Source organism: Prunus avium, chromosome 3 (assembly GCF_965620075.1).
Source record: "Prunus avium chromosome 3, drPruAviu1.hap1.1, whole genome shotgun sequence".
In the NCBI taxonomy this organism is placed as follows: Eukaryota; Viridiplantae; Streptophyta; class Magnoliopsida; order Rosales; family Rosaceae; genus Prunus; species Prunus avium.
The window spans coordinates 885,975-905,200 of record NC_142286.1 but is presented as its reverse complement, the minus strand read 5'-3'; the positions used below and the strand labels follow the sequence as shown (position 1 = coordinate 905,200).

At 37.0% G+C, this 19,226-nt stretch overlaps 2 protein-coding genes and 1 pseudogene across 4 annotated transcripts; 1 reads left to right on the top strand and 2 right to left on the bottom strand.

Moving 5' to 3' along the window:
* Nucleotides 1-1,840: 1,840 nt before the first annotated feature.
* On the bottom strand, nucleotides 1,841-4,239 carry LOC110767004 (putative disease resistance protein RGA3; annotated as a pseudogene). Its single transcript, XR_015834813.1, has 2 exons — nucleotides 2,945-4,239; nucleotides 1,841-2,812 (listed from the first exon to the last, which is right to left on the bottom strand). The product of XR_015834813.1 is annotated as a putative disease resistance protein RGA3 (transcript).
* Nucleotides 4,240-4,714: 475 nt separating this feature from the next.
* On the bottom strand, nucleotides 4,715-5,942 carry PQL3 (PsbQ-like 3). The gene is made up of 2 exons (XM_021970427.2): nucleotides 5,193-5,942; nucleotides 4,715-5,106 (listed from the first exon to the last, which is right to left on the bottom strand). Exons 1-2 carry the CDS (start codon nucleotides 5,670-5,672, stop codon nucleotides 5,011-5,013), a joined length of 576 nt encoding a protein of 191 aa, XP_021826119.1. The 5' UTR covers nucleotides 5,673-5,942; the 3' UTR covers nucleotides 4,715-5,010.
* Nucleotides 5,943-6,673: 731 nt separating this feature from the next.
* On the top strand, nucleotides 6,674-19,178 carry ARF8 (auxin response factor 8). Of its 2 annotated transcripts, none has more exons than XM_021970433.2 (13): nucleotides 6,674-7,233; nucleotides 7,401-7,624; nucleotides 7,755-7,811; nucleotides 7,924-8,079; nucleotides 8,181-8,265; nucleotides 12,120-12,210; nucleotides 12,295-12,459; nucleotides 12,539-12,661; nucleotides 13,589-13,664; nucleotides 14,149-14,296; nucleotides 15,260-16,254; nucleotides 16,347-16,537; nucleotides 18,758-19,178. In XM_021970433.2, exons 1-13 carry the CDS (start codon nucleotides 7,191-7,193, stop codon nucleotides 18,933-18,935), a joined length of 2,532 nt encoding a protein of 843 aa, XP_021826125.1. In that variant the 5' UTR covers nucleotides 6,674-7,190; the 3' UTR covers nucleotides 18,936-19,178. The 2 variants fall into 2 exon arrangements, with proteins under 2 accessions (XP_021826125.1, XP_021826124.1); XM_021970432.2 differs by having other exon boundaries at nucleotides 6,675-7,233; nucleotides 7,398-7,624.
* Nucleotides 19,179-19,226: the final 48 nt, after the last annotated feature.

The following is a 19,226-nucleotide window of genomic DNA, read 5'->3' as shown; positions in this document are numbered from 1 at the left end:
ACAAGAAAAAATCGAATTAGAGCCATATTATTATTCACAAAATGGTGAATTTCATTTAGAAAAATACTTCTCTTTTGGAGATAAATTAATGAAAAAATATTAAAATTAATGTTGGGACAATTTTTGACACCAAATACAAATGTGGAAGACCTCTGACTATGTCTATTGGTATATTGGTAAGGTATGAAATTGTATATTTTTTAAATTTATTTTTAGGTTAAGATACTATAGGCTATATAGGTGTAATTTTTTTTTCTCCCAAAACCTTCCCTGGGCTACAACCCATGCAAGCCCACATAGTGGTTCCGCCAATGAACAAGTGGGTTCCACATGCATTAGAGGAGTCCAGTCTATTAGAGGAGAATGACTTTCATGCAACACTGTGTTATACCTGGCCAATGGCACAATGACACGGCAGTGGCGGATCCAAGATTTGATAAACCGGTTGGGTGAAACTTACACAATACACTCAACGATACGAGTGAACAAAGTCGATCAGAGTTTTCTAAGGCCCAAGGCCCAAGGCCAAATTCTAAATTGTGGCCCCTCTGTACATACACTCAACACTAAATATGTAAATTTTTTAAAAGAAAAGGAAGACTACCTTTGGGATTAAAAAGTTTCATACACTCATTTGATAGCGAGTAAACCATTCTTACAAATTAAAAAAACATTCCTTTTGGGCTTAAAAGAACATATCAGATAATTTCTCCAACATTGAGGAACCTAATTCACAATTCAAAGCTTTTATTTCACAAGCCCCAATTCAATTCAAAAATCCTAATTCAACAAGCCATAAATTCAATTTATCATAACAAACCCAAATTCTACAAGAGAGACGCATCAAAGAAAAAAGAGAGAATGAGGAAGCAGATGACTGGGAAAAAAAAAAAAAAAAAAAAAAGGAACGAGAGAAAAGTGACGGGGAGAAAGAGAAAAAAGAGAAAATGTTCATTGTTTAAAGGAAAGTTTCAGTCTACAAGAAAAGCATGATGGGAAAAGTTTCAGTGAGACAAGTGAAGCGTACTTTGTAGTACAATGAAGATAGAGATAGGGTTTATTTATTTATTTTGGCTGGGCAAATAGAGATAGGATTTCAACATTTTTTTCTGGGCTGGGATAAACATATCTAACTATTTGTCTATTTTGAAAATTTTGGGCTGGGCAGCAGCCCACCTTGCCTTGTGGGTAGACCCGCCCTGGACATGTGAGATAACTTTTCAACATGTCATTGTGTTATTGGCTGGGGATAACAAAATAGTGTTATCCCCAATACAAGTAAGTTTTTCTGCTATTAAAGGTGATCAACAATCTGATCAATAAGTGTAGTACAAATAGTATTGTATATTACATATATAAAAACTTACATATACCCCTTCCATTTTTAGTAAAATTCGCAACGGAAGGCTGATTTTCGAATGGATCATATCAAAATCAAGGGATTCCAATTCCAATCCAAAAAAAATAAGGAATGAACATTCTTTTCCAATTCCGTTCCAAAAAATTTCGGAATTTCAACATCCAATCCAATTTGGAAAACTCGGAATTTTCGAAAATTTTGGAAAATTTTGGAACTTATATATTCGGAAATTTTGAACATATCCAATGATTTGAAAGGTTAAAAACGTCTCAAAATTAAAAAATCATACAAACAACTCAAAACTATTATATGGTATTACTTAAATGTTATTTATTTAATTAATAACTCATCTATGTCTATTTTTTGGTCATCAAGTCATGTTTAGTTCAACATGAAATTAGTCATTATGTGTAGTCTAAGCTTGAAACCTCAATATATTTCGGAATCTTGAGATACATTCCAATTCCAATCAATTTTTTTTTTCTTTGAAATTTTCGGATTTTGGAACTTTCGGATGTCAAAATTGATTTAGACTTGCCAAAATCGGAAATTTCTTGCAACAAAGACGACCGCATAATAGAGCTATCGAGTTCAATGCAATCTTCCTCTTTCATTATAGTAGGCTTTCCCGAGCTATTCCTAGTTTCTCCTTGACCAAAACATTCTTCACCTCACCTATCCATGCTGAAAAATTGTTTCTTCTATCAAATTCAAACATGTCAATCTCACTAAACTTGAGTGATCTTGCAACCATCTCTAATGAAATTTCCCCTTAATTCTCTGATTTATAAGAACAAACCAGCTGTGATGCCAATTAATAGGAATATCGGAACAATTCTTGGCCCAAAAGCACCTGAAGACCAAGAGAAAAAGATGAAGAAGAACAATAGTCAAGCAGCACACAAATTTGTTTACGGGGTTCATCCCTAACTAATGGACTTGGTTCGAAATCCTTTGTAGCATTGAAGTAGGAGTTTGTGTCACATGTCGGATGTCAAGTACATCATCAATCTTATTAGACTCTGGCATGAAGCTCTCAGATTTCGATACAAGTTCTGCAAGATCATGCACAAGATCGTGCATCCTGCATCTTGTAATATTACCGTAGTAATCCTTTGTTGCATCTTGAAATAAGGAGTTCTCCAATAAAATCTTAAAATAGTCATTACCTATATCCTCCATTTCTAAATTACTCTGATTGGGAGAAGGGTGGAGCCATCCTCGAGCCATCCAAAGTTGAATTAAGTTATCCCTTTCAATTTCAGAGCCTTTTCTGAACATTGAGCAATATGCAAAACACTGTTTCAATGATGGTGATTTCAAATTGTCAAAACTCAACTTCAAAACGGTCATGATTCTTTCCTCTTCTTCTGGTAAATCCCATTTTCTACTTTTTTGAATTGACAGCCATTCATCTCTACTATTTCTGTAGCGCATCATGCTTCCCAAAAACTGTTGGTACATGAGTTAGAATTTCTATTAAATGACTAGTCAGGATAAAATAATATAACAACAGTAAGCAATAATTGATCAAATCATGGATTGGCAAATAAGACTCAACTTTTGATATATAATAATGCGTACCGTTGCCACTAGTGGTACGCCTGCACAACTTTCCGCGATTTTCCTTCCGATTCTCTCCAGATCCGGAGTTATAGAAGCACTACCATCAAGAAATGCTTTATCCTTCAATATTGACCAACACTCATCATCTGATAGATTATCCAAACCACATCTAGGAAGTGTTTCTGTGATTGATGCAACTTTGGCACTATTCGCGATTTTCCTTCCGATTCTCTCCAGATCAGGAGTTATAGAAGCACTACCGTCAAGAAATGCTTTATCCTTCAATATTGACCAACACTCATCATCTGATAGATTCTCCAAACCACATCTAGTAAGTGTTTCTGTGATTGATGCAACTTTGGCACTACGGGTAGTGACAATAATGTTGCTTCCCTGAGCTGAATCAAGTTTTGCCAAGCAACTCATCAAATTGCTCCATTTTTGAGAATGTTAATTCCAAACATCATCTAGTATAAGAATATATCTTTTTCCTTTCAAATTTCCTTGAAGGTTTTAAAGCAATGCATCCTGACTTGTGATCCCAACCCTTGTTGGGTTAAGGGATTCTAGCATCCGACTCAATATAGAATTGACGACCAAAGTGTCAGAGACGCACACCCATATTTTCTTATCAAAGTGTCTATTTGTCTCAAATTCATTGTACACTGACTTATCCAAAGTTGTCTTTCCTAGGCCTGGCATTCCAACAATGGCCATAATGGAAACATTTTCTAGATTTTTGGAGTTGATCAAGGTTGTAATTATACTTGACGCAACCTCCTTCCTTCCAACGAAGTTTTCATCTTTATCTAAGAATGAGTTGGTTTCTTTGTCCCCTACAATTCCACGAGGGACGTACTGCGTTGTAGCCATAACATTTTTTGCAACTAATCCAATAACAGATGCTCTATTCTCCAGATTCACCAAGGATGCATTTATGATCTTAATTTTATGTGCCATTTTAAGATGAAAAGCACTGGGATAGGAGAGTGAAAACAAGGTGATCAATACCTTTATGTGGAATTGGTTTCGGAGCCCTACTTTACGCCGAAGATCTTCATATTTGAACTCATCCAACACATCATCAGCATCATAAGCTATATGTTTAAGTTTCTTCACCCACTCCTCTACCGCCTTGCCCCGACCTTGCGGTTGCTCCACAGCATCACTTAAGATATCTTGAATCATGTTCAAAGATTCACTAAGCCTTGTCAGCTCTGCTTTGAATCCCCAGGCAAGATTGAATTCTTGAGCCGCAAGCGAAGCCACCTTCTTCAGTACTCAGCAGCAAAAGTAAGGAAAATTTCCGCCATGCTTACTTAGTGCTTAATCGCCAATTAGCTAGAAGACATCAACACAAATTAAGAGCAGAATACTACTAGAAGCAGATTGAAGACGCACAGGTGTGTTTCTCTGGTAAGCAAGACAACAAGCTGTAGGGTTGAAATTGCTGCCTTATTATATAACTTTGTAATTTTCAGAATAATTGAGGGCACGTATGCCTATTTAAAGACGCATGCTATTTTTCTGATCTCTTATATACGACTCTATGCGTAGAGGATTTTATTTTTATTTTTATTGAGAGTGGAGGATTTAAATTTAGGATATCTTTCAACGTTGGAAAGAAAGTACCAGTTGGTGTAGAGGAAATTAAAATATGTGGGATCTAGTTTAATTATATATAAGGTAATCTAGAAATATTACAATTGTAGAAGACGGTGACTTGCACAGAACAGAACCCTCAGTTATAACTTACAATTCTGGTGTGTGTCTGACCCACAGGAACCATTCATCCAAGAACGAGAAACTCATATTCAACAAAAGAATTACGGTTTTACAATTTCGGCAAATGAAGCCTTATGGAAGAGGATTGCATCATAAAATAATGATCCTGTTGTAAAAAGTGCTTTCAGCAAATTGATCAATTTCTATAAAGGATACAAAAGCTTACTCATAAAGAAAAATAACTCATTGTTAACAGACGACCTTAAGTGGCTATGCTTCAATTAATTTCCTCCACAACATCTTTTGATGCATATAATTTGCAGGGAAGAAAATAAGGAAGGGAACAATTACTTGATACTTTATATTCTAGATAGAATTTGATTCAGAACTGCAACAATGTTCTCATAGCATTGTCGGATATATGATGCATCTTTATCCCTAGCTGCATAATCAATCTGCAATGCACAAAAAACTTGGTCAAGTCAATTGAAATAGTTTTGTCAAATCCTATGTTTATTGGGTGGAAATGGCAAAAACTTACTCTGGTCACATTGTTGAAGAGGTCAGAATAAAGTTTCCTCAGTTGGGGCCTCTCATTTGCAGGTTTTGCTTGAATTAGGGTATAAATGTCCTGTTTCAAGACTGATGAGCTCTTCCTGAGAGCCACTTGTACTTCTCTCCATGACTCTAAATCTATGAGCTCTTTCACTTGTAACAGAGCTTGTGCATGCCCTTTGATTCCACTCTCTGCCTCTTCAATTGTCTGACCAGGTGCTACCAGTTGCAAGTCAAATCCATTTGCAGCTTCAACAAAAATTGCTTCTTTCGCCGCCATTAGTGCCCAACTTACTGCTGCTATTGCCCCAATTCTTCTTTTGATATTGAATTCAAAATCCTTCAGTGGCTTCTCCCTGAACTGAAAGGATGGTTTCAGGCAGCAAGAAAATGTGGGGTTGAAGTGTGGTGGGTTTTTGGGTTGCACTATAGCCGATTTGAATGCCATTGTTCTGGCGAGCTTCATGTACAAAGAATGAATCAAGAATTAAAGTTAGAACCAACCTGGGATTAGTAGAGGATTGGAGAAGATTAGAGAAGAAGATAAAGATTGGGATTGGGGATACGGTAGAGGAAAGGAGAAGATGGGTGGGTTGGAAGAAAAAGGACAACAAGAACAAGACTGGAAGAAGAAATTATGAAGAGGAGAAGATGATTTGCAGCTACTAGAAGAGGCTGGAGATGGAGAGGAACAGAGAGCATGTGAAGAGATAGAGAGAGAAAATAAAGGAGAGTGGGACTGGGGGAGCTTGAACGGTTAGTGGGGCTGAAGTTTTGGGCTGGGCTGGGGTTGAGACCAGGTTGGGCTCAGGACAAACAATATTACTTGGGAATTTTAGAAATTAAAAAAAAAAAAAAAATTAAAAAGGCAATATAATCACATAAATGCCATACAAATTGATATCTACTCAAAGTGCTTGGGTAAATGCCACGCAAACTTGAGGTTCAAACAAAAAAAGTTGTGAGAAAATGTGTGTGTTAAATAATGGCTATAATATAACAGATATGAGTTAGATCAGTTATTTAAAGTAAATGTGCGTGTTTCTTGCACCTGAAGTCGATTTTCTTTCTCGCTTATTAAAGTAATTAGAATATCACTTGTTCAACAAAAAAATATATATATAACGCCCATAACTTTTTTTTTTTCTTGAGTTGGGTAGGATGGGTCATTTTTCTTTTCTAGTATGATGATTTTTTATTGTAGTATGAATAACAGGATGATGAGGAATTTTTTTTAAAAAATATTACGTAACACTTTAAAACATAGTCCGTACTCTGACAAGGACCACTGAAGTATGGTGGCACATGGCTGCTGTCACATCAGTCTCAAAGTAGACGGTTAAGATTAAAAAGTACGGATCCGTGGACGGCCGAGATTAGAGCTTTCCCATAACGCTCCCAGACTCTCTCTTCTGGTATGAGGTCCAGCTCGGTCGGGACCCTTATAAGAGGGGAAAGAGTAAAGACCATCACTCTTTCTCTTTCTCTTCCTCTCTCACTGTGAGTTTCAACTTTCAAAGCAAAATCTTCCTCTCTTCTCTCTCTTTCTTTCTCTCTCTTTCCTTTTCTCTTTCTCTCACTTTGGGGTTTGAATCGAATGGACAGTGATAGACCGGAAAAGGAGGAAGAAAAAGCTTTTTACTAAAACAACCCACTTTGGGTAGTCTCTCAGAGCTTTCTTCCTGCTTCAGCTGTTGCTTGTTTCCATGGCGATCTTTTAGAGCAGAGCATGATGTTTCTATGGAGGGAGGGGTTTACTCCATTTGGGGCTTCAATTTGGGACTAAGTAGGAAAAAGGATCTTAATTTTGTCGAGCATGGTGAAGAAAGGGGGTGACTTGAAGCCAATAAGTAGCAGTAGTTGTCAGTAGAGCTCATTTTCTCTCTTTGATGGCTATGGCTGGTTCTGTAAAATTAGGGTTTTCTATTATGGTTTTTATATAGATAGAGAAAGGTTTAAGGTTGATATTGATAGTTATATTGATATGAAGCTTTCAACATCAGGGTTGGGTCAGCAGGATCATGAAGGTAACCCTATTTTAAAATTTCCTCATATTCTGCTTTTGTTTATTATATTTCTGATTTCTATGTTTAACTTTTCTCAAATCTCAATCATTACTATTGTTGTTGTCATTGTTATTGCTTTTTGAGAATAAAAACAAAAAAATTAAAATTGAGCTTAAAAATGACAGCAGCCGGAGGAGGAGCCGAAAAGAAGTGCTTGAATTCGGAGCTATGGCATGCATGCGCAGGGCCTCTGGTTTCCCTGCCAACGCCTGGAACTCGTGTTGTTTACTTCCCTCAGGGCCACAGTGACCAGGTTGCTGCCACTACTAACAAACAAGTTGATGCCCACATACCAAACTACCCGAGCTTGCCGCCCCAGTTGATCTGTCAGCTGCACAATGTCACAATGCATGTGGGTTCCCTTTGTCTTTGTGAATTTTGATTCAGCTACATCACTCTTACTTGTTTATTTCTTCTAGAAGAAAGAAAAAAAAAGTTAAAAATTGGAACCCAAATGGAATTGATTAAGCATTGGATTTCAGGCAGATGTGGAGACAGATGAAGTATATGCCCAAATGACATTACAGCCCTTGACGCCGGTAAATTATTCTTTTCTTTTTATTCTTGGTCTTTTTTTTGGTTTAATTTGTTTGAGTTTTAGCTTAACTAATAAGTTGTAATGTTGTTGAAACCACACACATTCTCACACAGCAAGAGCAAAAAGAAACATTTCTTCCAATGGAGTTAGGAATTCCAAGCAAGCAACCCACAAATTACTTTTGCAAGACATTGACAGCGAGTGATACTAGTACACATGGAGGTTTCTCTGTTCCTCGTCGTGCTGCGGAAAAAGTTTTTCCTCCACTGGTATTTCCCTTTTCAAACTTTTGTTGTCTGTTCTATTCTTTTATTTGACCGTATTTGGTTGCTGATATTTTTTTTTTAAACCCCTTTATTGTATCCTGCAGGATTTCTCGTTACAGCCACCAGCGCAGGAACTTATTGCTAGGGATCTCCATGATGTTGAATGGAAGTTTAGGCATATTTTCCGAGGTAGGATCTGTAGCATTTCTTTGTGGCATTGCATTTTAGGGCTTTTATATTTCACTTTTCCATCTTTTTTGCGTAATGTATAATTTCTGCATTAAGTTAGAATTATTCTTGAAAAAGTTCAAAATGCTTGAACTGCCCTTCCCCTATCCCTTCAAAGCCCATAGGTTGGGCGCTAGCGCTTCACTAATATAATTCTATCAGGATCTATTCTTCTGATGACTTGCAACATAAAACTATAGTTTTCAGGGTCATCATATGCGCAAGATTAGCACAAATTTGTAGTTTCTCATCTTCTTCTGTTATTTACGCAATGGAAGAAATTTTAGGTTACAATCATTCATGTAGCTGCAGGATCGATTGGGTTGTGAGGTTCTTGTATTTTGGGGGACTTGATCTGCTTTTCGTATAGAAGTTTATATGGAAAGCTAAATATGCTTGCATCATTGATTGTTTACTTAAAACCCTGATTCAGCTGATGCCCAAGTAACTTCTTGTTGGTACTGTAGTTTTAAAATTTTGCTCATGCTGTCTTAATGGTATTAATACTGATTTTGTGGACTATTCCACTTATTTGTATATGCATCTTTTCTTGCATAGGTACTCTTCCTAGGATAGGACCTCTCTCTGTTTAAAACATCAATGTATAACACATGCAGGTGTTATACATATATCCAGCGGACTAATCCACCTATTTGTCATGCATCCTGTATTTTGACTAGGTATCGTTATAGGATTCTGTTGGACTCTGTTTTAACACATCAATGTATAACACAGGCATGGTATATATGATCATTTCTTTGTTCATAAATGAGATGTTAGCCTAATTTTCTATACCTCTGTGGGACACTGCATTAAGTTCTTTATTGTTGTATTGCCTTCAGCACATGCATCCCATGCCATATCATGTTCAACAAGGGTGCATAAAGCACTTAAAGTGTTTACTAACAATGTGCATAAATTCCTGGATGTTTCACCTGCTCCTACCCTTCCACCGATCCCGCTGAATATTGAAGTCCTAAGTCTTAACGTGCACAAGAGATTGTGATAAGAAGCAATGAGATACTGTATGAATAAAAAACCGCTTCAGAGGAACGCAAAATCTTGAACAGAGACAGTTTAATGTAATGGACGCTCAGTCTCCTATGAATATGTTGAGGTCACTAGACTCACTACTGTGGTTAAAGTTGTCTTGAATAATCTTGGAACGGTATTTTTGACGATGAGATGTCCTTTGATCAGATTTTATCTACCTGGTGTGGTCCCTGACAGAGTTTAGTCACCTGAACTGGTGACATATGAGGAATAAGTTTGTTATTCTTGGGCAGAAGTACGTATGAAGAAGATAAATAAGAGGACATATTGCTATTTTGTTCATGTTTACAGTGTTTTTTTGAGTGATCTCCTTTACCTTTTAGATAATCCAGCATACTGACGATATTAATCATTATGCAAAGGCCACGTTTTCCACTTAATGAGTAATGTTTTCTTGCAAAACTTTTGTTGCCAGACTGAATCTGGACCACACATTCAAGGAAAAGTCAAACGGATCAATGAATTAGGTTCAAAGTCTGGCAAGAGAACATTGCTCTCCATTTAATAGAGTAATATAAATTTGTGACATTTAGAAACCTAATAAGCTCTTGATAGTGTCAGCAAGGTTGATATAGTTGTTAATATTATTGAGAGAATAAATGGTAATGATATTTGACCAGTAGTTGTTGGATGAGATATTCCTTGTAACAATATCAAGGTAAATTACTAATTAGTAATGAACATTATGGTAGATAAGAGAACATGTAATCCATGTTGAAGCCTTTTGGGGAAGTGCTGCTAACATTGGCTTTATGATGTGATTTAAGGCTTTATTTGAAGATGTTTGACTGGCTGTCCCAGGTGTTAACTCAATAGACATTGTTGGTCCATTCCTTAACAACTTGAGCTTTTGAGCTCTAATGGTTGTCTGACTCCAAGTACTATAAGATGGTTTTCTTTTCTTTTTATATTTTTGTTTTTATGTTTCACACGGCCAGGTTCCCTGTTAGACTTGTGGCATTTAGATAACACATATCTTCTGAGCTGTGGTTGCTCTTTATCTTTTTATTCAACTTGGATGAGCAGTTCGCTGATCACTGCTGTGTTGACAGTGCTAGAAAGATTGGCTCTTTCTGATATCAGTGGTGCCCTTGCTGTTGGAGTAGTTGCGTGGAGGAAGCAGTGCATGACGCCAAACACCGGAACTTTTGCTGGTGTGTGGGGGCATGTGCTGCAATGGTTCCAGATGACACATCCTGGAAACAAGAGATCTACTTGCTCTGATTCTTATGATGTCTATGTTTGGGAAAGAAATAACTTATGATTAGATTGTGGCATGTACAACGTACATGGTTTTGGCAGTGGTACATGTAGTTTGCATCTGTGGTGGATCTGAGGTGGCCCATGGCTAGGTTCTGTTGAATATGTGATGCCTGGAATGGTTGCAAAAATGATGAATTGAATTTGGGCTTTAATAGTTGGCCAGGACAAGAATGATATGCAAGAATGCTCTGATACCAAATAGATGTGTAACAGGAAAGTACAGACTACAGAGAGAATAGAAGAACATATTCAATAAGAGAGAAGTATAGAATAGAGAAGGAAAGAAGAAAAAAAGTGGAAAGAGATCAAGGAGGAGTCTAAGAGAGACAAAGTCGGATAAAGGCAATTCTTTTTATCAAATCAAAGTATGTGAGCCCAAAAATTATACAGGCCTTCTAAGTCCTAACACCCATATATAGGAAATTTCATGCAATAAAATATTTAATTCCCTATATAATGGGAAAGATCCAAAATATTATAAAATAAAGCCAAATAAATAGTGAAATACTAATTATAGTAAATAAGATATAGTTAAAGTAAACCAAGTTTATGAGTTTGTACTCATGCTTAAGATATAGACAACTTTTCTTCTTGCTTGCTTTCCATTATCAATGCCTCCACTGTTATGTGATTTTAGAATACCTAAAATGTCAGAAGTACAATTTTGTAGGATTATTGAAGATAGATATGCTATATAAAGCAGAATATCTCTTCTCAAAACTTGCCTCAAGTGCTGAGGTGATGGTGTTGGTATGGATTAGTGGAAACACAAGCAAGGATAAAATAAGATAAGAATCCGGTTAATGTTAGTGAGGGCACAAACATGTGGTGAAGACCTGCAAGTGCTATGGGAGAAATTTGATTCAAGTCCAAAGTTCCATAATGCTAAAAAGAGGATGAAATACATGAGCAGAACATGCTGCAGATATGATAAAGGGATATAGTTTTATTTTCCATCTTTTTGAGTTGTATTTTCTTGTATTTACTCGCTCCTTCACAGTTTGTGGGTTCCTTATCCACTCTTTGTAATTAGCATTCCTACTTTAATAAAATTATGTTTCTCTTCCTAAAAAAAGGAAAGGGATATAGTTGTATAGGATTAACAGTAAAAGATGATCTGTGTAGTTGACCCAAATTATTTGGAATTAAAGCTTGGTTGAGTTGAGTTTCTGAACACTTGGGAGGGGATTGCATAGCCAGATTTTACTGTTGTTTGTTCGTAAGGTTTTTCTTTTGGTAATTCTATATGAAACAGTTTTAAATGCAATTTGTTTCAAATTGTTCCTTGATGGACGTGCTTAACTCAGGTGTACCCTATCCATATCCCCTTCTAATATTAATAAAAACTGGTGATCTCTATTTGCTGAAAGTACTTTAAAAACAAATTTTGCTACACTGCTGAGTGGATAATGCTGTTATATGTGCCGAAGTGGTCCACTAGTACTTATAAGGAGATACTAGGAAAAACTGACCTGTTCTATATCTTGTTCATCTTGCAGGCCAACCCAAACGACATCTTCTTACCACAGGCTGGAGTGTGTTTGTTAGTGCCAAAAGACTTGTTGCAGGAGATTCTGTTCTTTTTATTTGGTATATCTTTCGTCTTCTTTTTCCTGTGATTTCTGTATTTGCATGTAAAGTCGTGCATTAATATTCTGGTAAATCCCATAATAGGAATGAAAAAAATCAGCTTCTTTTGGGTATTCGCCGTGCCACTCGACCACAAACTGTGATGCCGTCATCTGTTTTGTCAAGTGATAGCATGCATATTGGACTTCTTGCTGCTGCTGCTCATGCTGCTTCAACTAATAGTTGTTTTACAGTTTTTTATAATCCAAGGTGGCAAAAGAGTCTTCCAGATTTTTGTTTTCCTGCAATGCTTGTATTACCTTTCTGCTTATATGTTTATGATGTCCAGGGCTAGTCCATCTGAGTTTGTCATACCCCTATCAAAATACATTAAAGCAGTATTTCACACACGTGTTTCAGTTGGGATGCGATTTCGGATGCTATTTGAGACTGAAGAGTCAAGTGTCAGAAGGTATCATAGCTTTTCATGGTTAACTACGATATTAATATTGTTAACCTAATGATCACTTATGTCATTTGTATAGGTTTCTTGCAACTGTAGAATCATTTATTGCTTGGTTATAACTTACACTTAGCATAAGTAGTTTTTATTGATTTTGGTGCACATTTCTCTAGAATTATACCACCAAAAGATCAATCTTTTTTTATTGGGTATTACCCTATGTTGCACGGACACGGACATGGGGACACAGATAGGCGACACGGGATATGGGGATACGGAAAATATAAAAAAACTAGGACACTAACACGGCAATTAAAAAATAAATAAATTTATAATAATGCTTTTATATATTAAATAAACAAACTGTTCATGTTCATACTTCAATTTATAATACCATAAATAAAACAAAGTACTCATGTACTTCTCATGATTCATCCACATAATAATTAAAACCACACAGAATAAAACATAAATTGATCTCAAGTACCAAGAAAAGAAGAAAATATAATGAAAACTAAGAAAAAAAGAAGAGAAGAAAAAGGTGGGGAAAGTTGGGAGAGAGAGGAGGGGCTGAGAAGGTAGTTGGTATAAGTATAAAAGAGTTTCGAAATTATAATTTTAACCCCAGTTATTTTAAAAAAATTCAAATTAGTCCCGCAGAAAGTTTCAATAATTGTATTTTGACCCCAGTTTTCTTTAAAAAATACAAAATCGCCCCTGCCGTGTCTGGACCATTGGTTGACTCTGTCCAACACGTGTCCAAGCTGTGTCTGAGTGTCTGACACTCCAACACTTTAGCTAATTGAAGTGTTCGTGGAACATACCTAATACTGAGGCAACAAGTTCATATCAGCAAACATAGATGTTTCCTTATGCGTGTTACATTGCTATACTTAGATGTGTGCTATTGACATATCCAATGCTTGTCTTGTCAAGGTACATGGGTACGATAACTGGCATAAGTGATCTGGATCCTGTTCGGTGGCCAAATTCTCATTGGCGATCTGTCAAGGTAATAGAGCATAATTTTTCTATTGTAGTGCAATAAAGTTTCCTTCCAATTATTTGTATATGACTCCACTTCTAATCCTATATAATGTAGTAGGTAGGACAGTATCTGGTATTGTTTGATGAAGGATAACATGACCTCTGAAAGACAGAAAAAATCTCCATCTACTTTCTCTGTTTGTGCTTATTATACAATGACACCAACTTGTCTAGGATGCTGTTTCATGCAATACTAGAACGTACAATAAAACAGGGGAATTCTTTATGGATTCTTTATGGTTCTACAATTTTTTAATTAACCTGTTTCCACTCATCAAAGAAGAAAAGGTGGATATGAAAGAAAGAGAGAACAAAAAGTTGTTACCGTGTTCCTTTTTTATGACTGATGAACTATGTAGATCCGTAACAGGATTCATGAGTCCAGACCATGTTGTTTCTCCCTTGAAAGTAGTTTTTATATTTAACATATTGTTCTTTCCTATTTGCAGGTTGGTTGGGATGAGTCCACTGCAGGTGAGAGGCAGCCCAGGGTATCGTTATGGGAGATTGAGCCTTTGACAACTTTCCCCATGTACCCATCATTGTTTCCCCTTCGACTAAAACGCCCTTGGCATCCTGGGGCCTCATCTATGCAAGGTAAAAGCTATATGTGGGCTGATTATTTGGTGCCTTTATCTTCAGAAAAACCAAATGCAGTTTTCAATTTTTTTTTCTTGCTTTTGGGGTTGAGTGGATTCATCTTGATACGCTTATGCTTGATATGCTTATTCTTAGAGTGACCCAGTTGAGGTCAAGTAAATTTCTTTATGGAGAAGTGTTAATTTTAAATTTCAAAACTGGTTCAGTAAAATACTCCTCTTTATGCTACTGGGCTAATGTTTAGCGTTGATAATATTATTTGGTGCCTTTATCCTCATATCTACTCCATGCTATTGTAGTCTCTCACTGATGCTAAAATGATTGAGGACAGGTTTTTGATTAAGTCTAAATCTTTTTATTTTAGCACAAAACTGACTTTAGGGAACAAAGATGGAGTATTTGAATGCTTTGGTAAGCAAGAATGTACCTAGGCACAGCCATGCAGGAAGGTTGAGGAAACTGAGAATGGCAGGATACAACTGACAATAGTAGGAAGAGACAATAAGATAGTAAGAGTCTAGGGCTGTTGAAAATCACACACATTATTTTTCTCCATTCAATATGCTGTACTGTAGTTTCTCATGGTAAGAATCGTTGAGTTTTTAGGCATCATCATCTCATGACTCTCATATAAAATACATTGAGCAAGAAGGCCGTGACACATATTGCTTCATTTTATTCCTACGCAAGCATTTCATTTTCCAAGGAGATAAGCATGACCCATTTAGAATTCCACTTTCCATGGTTTCAGTCAAGGTAGTGCCATTTTATATTATTTTGGTCAAAACTGTGGTATTTCATTGAAACACTATAATTCACTATAAAGGCAGACCATGGTGTTTCCATTACCCCCTGTCATCAGGTTGTCTGTAGCCAGAATTTTTCCATGAAAGCTCACTCCAAAGGTGTATTGGAGGCCCAAATAGCTTAAATTCTATTCTATCTTTGTTGTTACTGCAGATAATAGAGATGAAGCTAACAGCTTAATGTGGCTACGGGGGGGAACTGGAGAGCAAGGTCTTCACTCCATGAACTTTCAACCTGTTGGTATGTTTCCTTGGATGCAACAGAGATTGGATTCAACATTGATTGGAAATGATCACAATCCGCAGTACCAGGCCATGTTGGCTGCTGGTTTGCAGAATCTAGGAAGTGGAGATCAGCTAAGACAACATATGATGCACTTTCAGCAGCCATTTCAGTATGTTCAGCAGTCGAGTAGCCACAATCCGATGTTGCAGTTGCAACAGCAAATTCAGCAATCAATCCCTCATAATATTCTGCAGGCACAACCACAAGTTTCACTGGAGAATCTGCCTCAGCACCTTCTACAGCAACAATTTAACAATCAAACAGAGGAGCAGGTGCAGCAACAGCAAAACACCTATCATGATGCACTCAAGGTTCAAACTGAACAGCTCCAACAGAGTCAGCAAATGAATGTGCCATCTCCATCATTTCCTAAAACAGACTTCAGTGATTCAAACACAAAGTTCTCAGCATCTACTACCCCTAGACAGAACATGCTTGGTACACTTTGTCCTGAAGGGAGTGGAAATCTTTTAAGCTCATCCAGGGCTGGTCATTCTATGCAAACTGAGCAGTTACCTCAACAATCTTGGGCTCCAAAGTATGCACATGCACAGGTCAATGCTTTTGCCAACTCAATGTCATTTCCACCATTTAATGAGAAAGACAATGCAGTTGAGCAAGAGAATTGTAATTCAGATTCCCAGAATCCTACTCTCTTTGGTGTTAATATTGAATCATCTGGACTTCTGTTCCCCACCACAGCGCCCAGTTTTGCCACTTCTTCAAATGATGCCGACATGTCAATGCCATTAGGAGACTCTGGATTTCAGAGCTCTCTGTATGGTTGTATGCAAGACTCGTCTGAGTTGTTGCACAGTGCAGGGCAAGTTGACCCACCAACCCCAAATTGTACATTTGTCAAGGTGTGAGATGAAAGTAATTAGGTGTTTTTGTTCTTTCAATTTTCTTGGATTTTTAAAATTGTTGGACGGATGATACTGTGTTGTTAGTGCAGGTTTACAAGTCAGGTTCGGTTGGCCGCTCACTGGACATATCCCGGTTCAGCAGTTACCATGAGCTGCGAGAAGAGCTGGGGCAGATGTTCGGAATTGAGGGGAAGTTGGAAGACCGTCTTAGATCAGGCTGGCAGCTTGTATTCGTTGACAGGGAGAATGATGTGCTTCTCCTTGGTGACGACCCATGGGAGTAAGTTCTTGGTTCAGTTACATATAGCTGGTTTGCCATTAGATACTTGTATGCATGGAGTTCCTCTCATATCCGAATTTAATCCTTGATCATTACACTAATAGATATCCTATAAAGAAACAATGACTAATGGAATATGGTCTTCATCATCATTCGAACATAAAATAATTATTGGATCAGGTCCTAGTAACTTACTTTTTGGGAACAACAGTAGTAGTAAACAAACAAAACTAAGTATGGATCCAGAGTGACAGATACTAAGTTGAGTTCTTGCAAGTGCAACCTCCTAGTCCTAATTTATATTGAACTTAACATGTTGGGCTCCAGGTGGGATGCCCATGTGTGGAAAATTGCTTAGGATATAAAATACCTTTGGCCCACAATCTAATCGATGTGTTCAAAGGCGAAGGCATAATACTAAGTATTACTCAAAACTAAAGGCGCAAGCCTCTTGATCCTCAAATTGACATATTTGATTGAAACATATAAAATTGGTTTTAAAAAGTATTATTTATAATTGAAGCAGAACAATTAATCTCAATACATTCAATTTTTTGTCTGATAATTCACAAATACTTCCAAAATTACCCCCACATACTTCTTGTGGAGGGGAAGAATTGAAAAAAGAAAAGAAAAAAGGAACAAAAGAAAAAGATAACTGGGTACCTTGAGAATGGGGCTTAGAACGTCTGATGATAAGTGGGATGGACCTTAGAGCTCCTGGGTTGTGGTTTGGGAGCTGTGAAAGGGGGGAATGGATTTTGGAGAATTTAGTTATGGTTTCTTAATTTCTATTTGGTCTTATGGTTTCTCCTCTTTATTTTAGCAACTCAGGCCATTTGGCATGGGCTGTTAAAAATTTTAAAAGCCCAGGCCAAACAATGCCATTTGGCCTAAGAGTTTTAAGAAGAGATTGGTACCCAAGCAGTGCCTCTCGTAAGACACAGGCATGCAGATGCCGCCTCAAGGTTCTCCTTTGTTGGTTTTCCTTGAGGTGTGTTTCAAGGACACCATTAAAAACACCAAGTTCATAAGACAAAATCTTATGATTCTTTTAACAGTGGCAAAGCAACAAAAGTTTTTTAATTTTATTATTACTTTGGCTATACTAATCAGAAAACTGGAGGCCTTTCTGTTGACTGCTTTTAAGTCTTCCTGAACAGTAAATGGTATAATTTAAAGAGGCTGTTGAATGTTATGGGGAAATTGATTTGGTCCTAATCTATTTACACCATTTTTAGCGTTTTTTTGTCCTGGAATTTTCTGGATCAAGTGTTCACTTATTACAAGACATACGCATGATCTGCATGTGAAAGGAAGTAAAATGGGCTATATGTAAAATAGAAGATTCAGTTTATGGAGGATGTGGACTCATTTAACCTTACAAAATTACCCTATGCTCTTGTTCAACTCAACAAAATTATGCTCAGTGAAGATGTTCTGCCTTTGTATTGGTAACAGATGAAGGAAGGGTAATACAGCTTAAAGCTTAGTCAATATCTAAACTCCAGGCCCCCACTGTAGCCAGAAATAGAGAATCTTAAGTTATATTGTATATATTTTTATAGTACAGTTTTTCTTTGGATTGAAGTTTTCTGGGTAAAAGTTAGCCAATGATGCTTGCCACAAATATTGAATCAATTACAGGCTTTGTGACATGTTAAAATTTTGTCTATAGGTCAATAAAGAAAAGACCTTAACTTAGAGCACTAACACCTTTGAAATTGCATGTATTACACAGTAATTTTCGATATTTCCATTTTCCTCTCTCTTTATTTCATATAGCGAGTATGCAAAAAATAAAATCTCACTGTTAAACCAAGCCTTAGAAAATCTGTCGTGTTTATCTCGGTCAAAAGGGAGCTTGAGGACTAGGGAAGCGAATGTGGGGAGAGAGGGGATGAGGGGAAGGGTGAGGTTGAACTATTGCATGGAAGTGCTGTACCATTGGAGCTATGAGCCTCACACAGATAACCTCGATGTCAAATTACTGGTTTACTAAAATTTTAAAAGAAGAATTAGAGTGGTTTCATGTTGATGTTGAATTAACATTGTTAATCAAATGAGCACCAAGAATAATTGAAAACTTTCTTTAGTCTTCACTTCAACTTTTCTTTTTAGGTGGTTTCTGTGGTTCATTGAACTGTCCTTATTGTAGGGAACAATTAGAAACGGCATTTTTGGGGGTCTGACTAATATATGAAATCATATGATATGCAGGTCATTTGTGAACAATGTTTGGTATATCAAGATACTTTCTCCCGAGGATGTACACAAAATGGGGGACCAAGCAGTTGAACCCTTTAGCCCGAATACGGGTCAAAGGTTGAACAGCGGTGGTGGTGAAGCTCAAGACATTGTTTCCGGGCTCCCATCTCTTGGCTCACTTGAATATTGAACTTAGCTAATTGTATGAAACACTTCCACGAGTTGGTTCTAGTCTTACAAAGGGAGAAACTTCCAGTTGAATGTATATGCTCAATCTGGTGCTCTCTCCCCCTTTCGGCGTGCATTTCCATCAGTGTTATATGACTTATGTTTCAGAGACTGTTTAGCTCTGATGAATATGATACGTGGTTAAATTATGTGTGAAGTTTGGAACTCAGAAGAGATAATCATTAAACGTTGAAGATTTCTAGCATTGTATCTTTTTTCTCTTTGGTTCCAGCAAGGAATTTAGCTTCAAGAA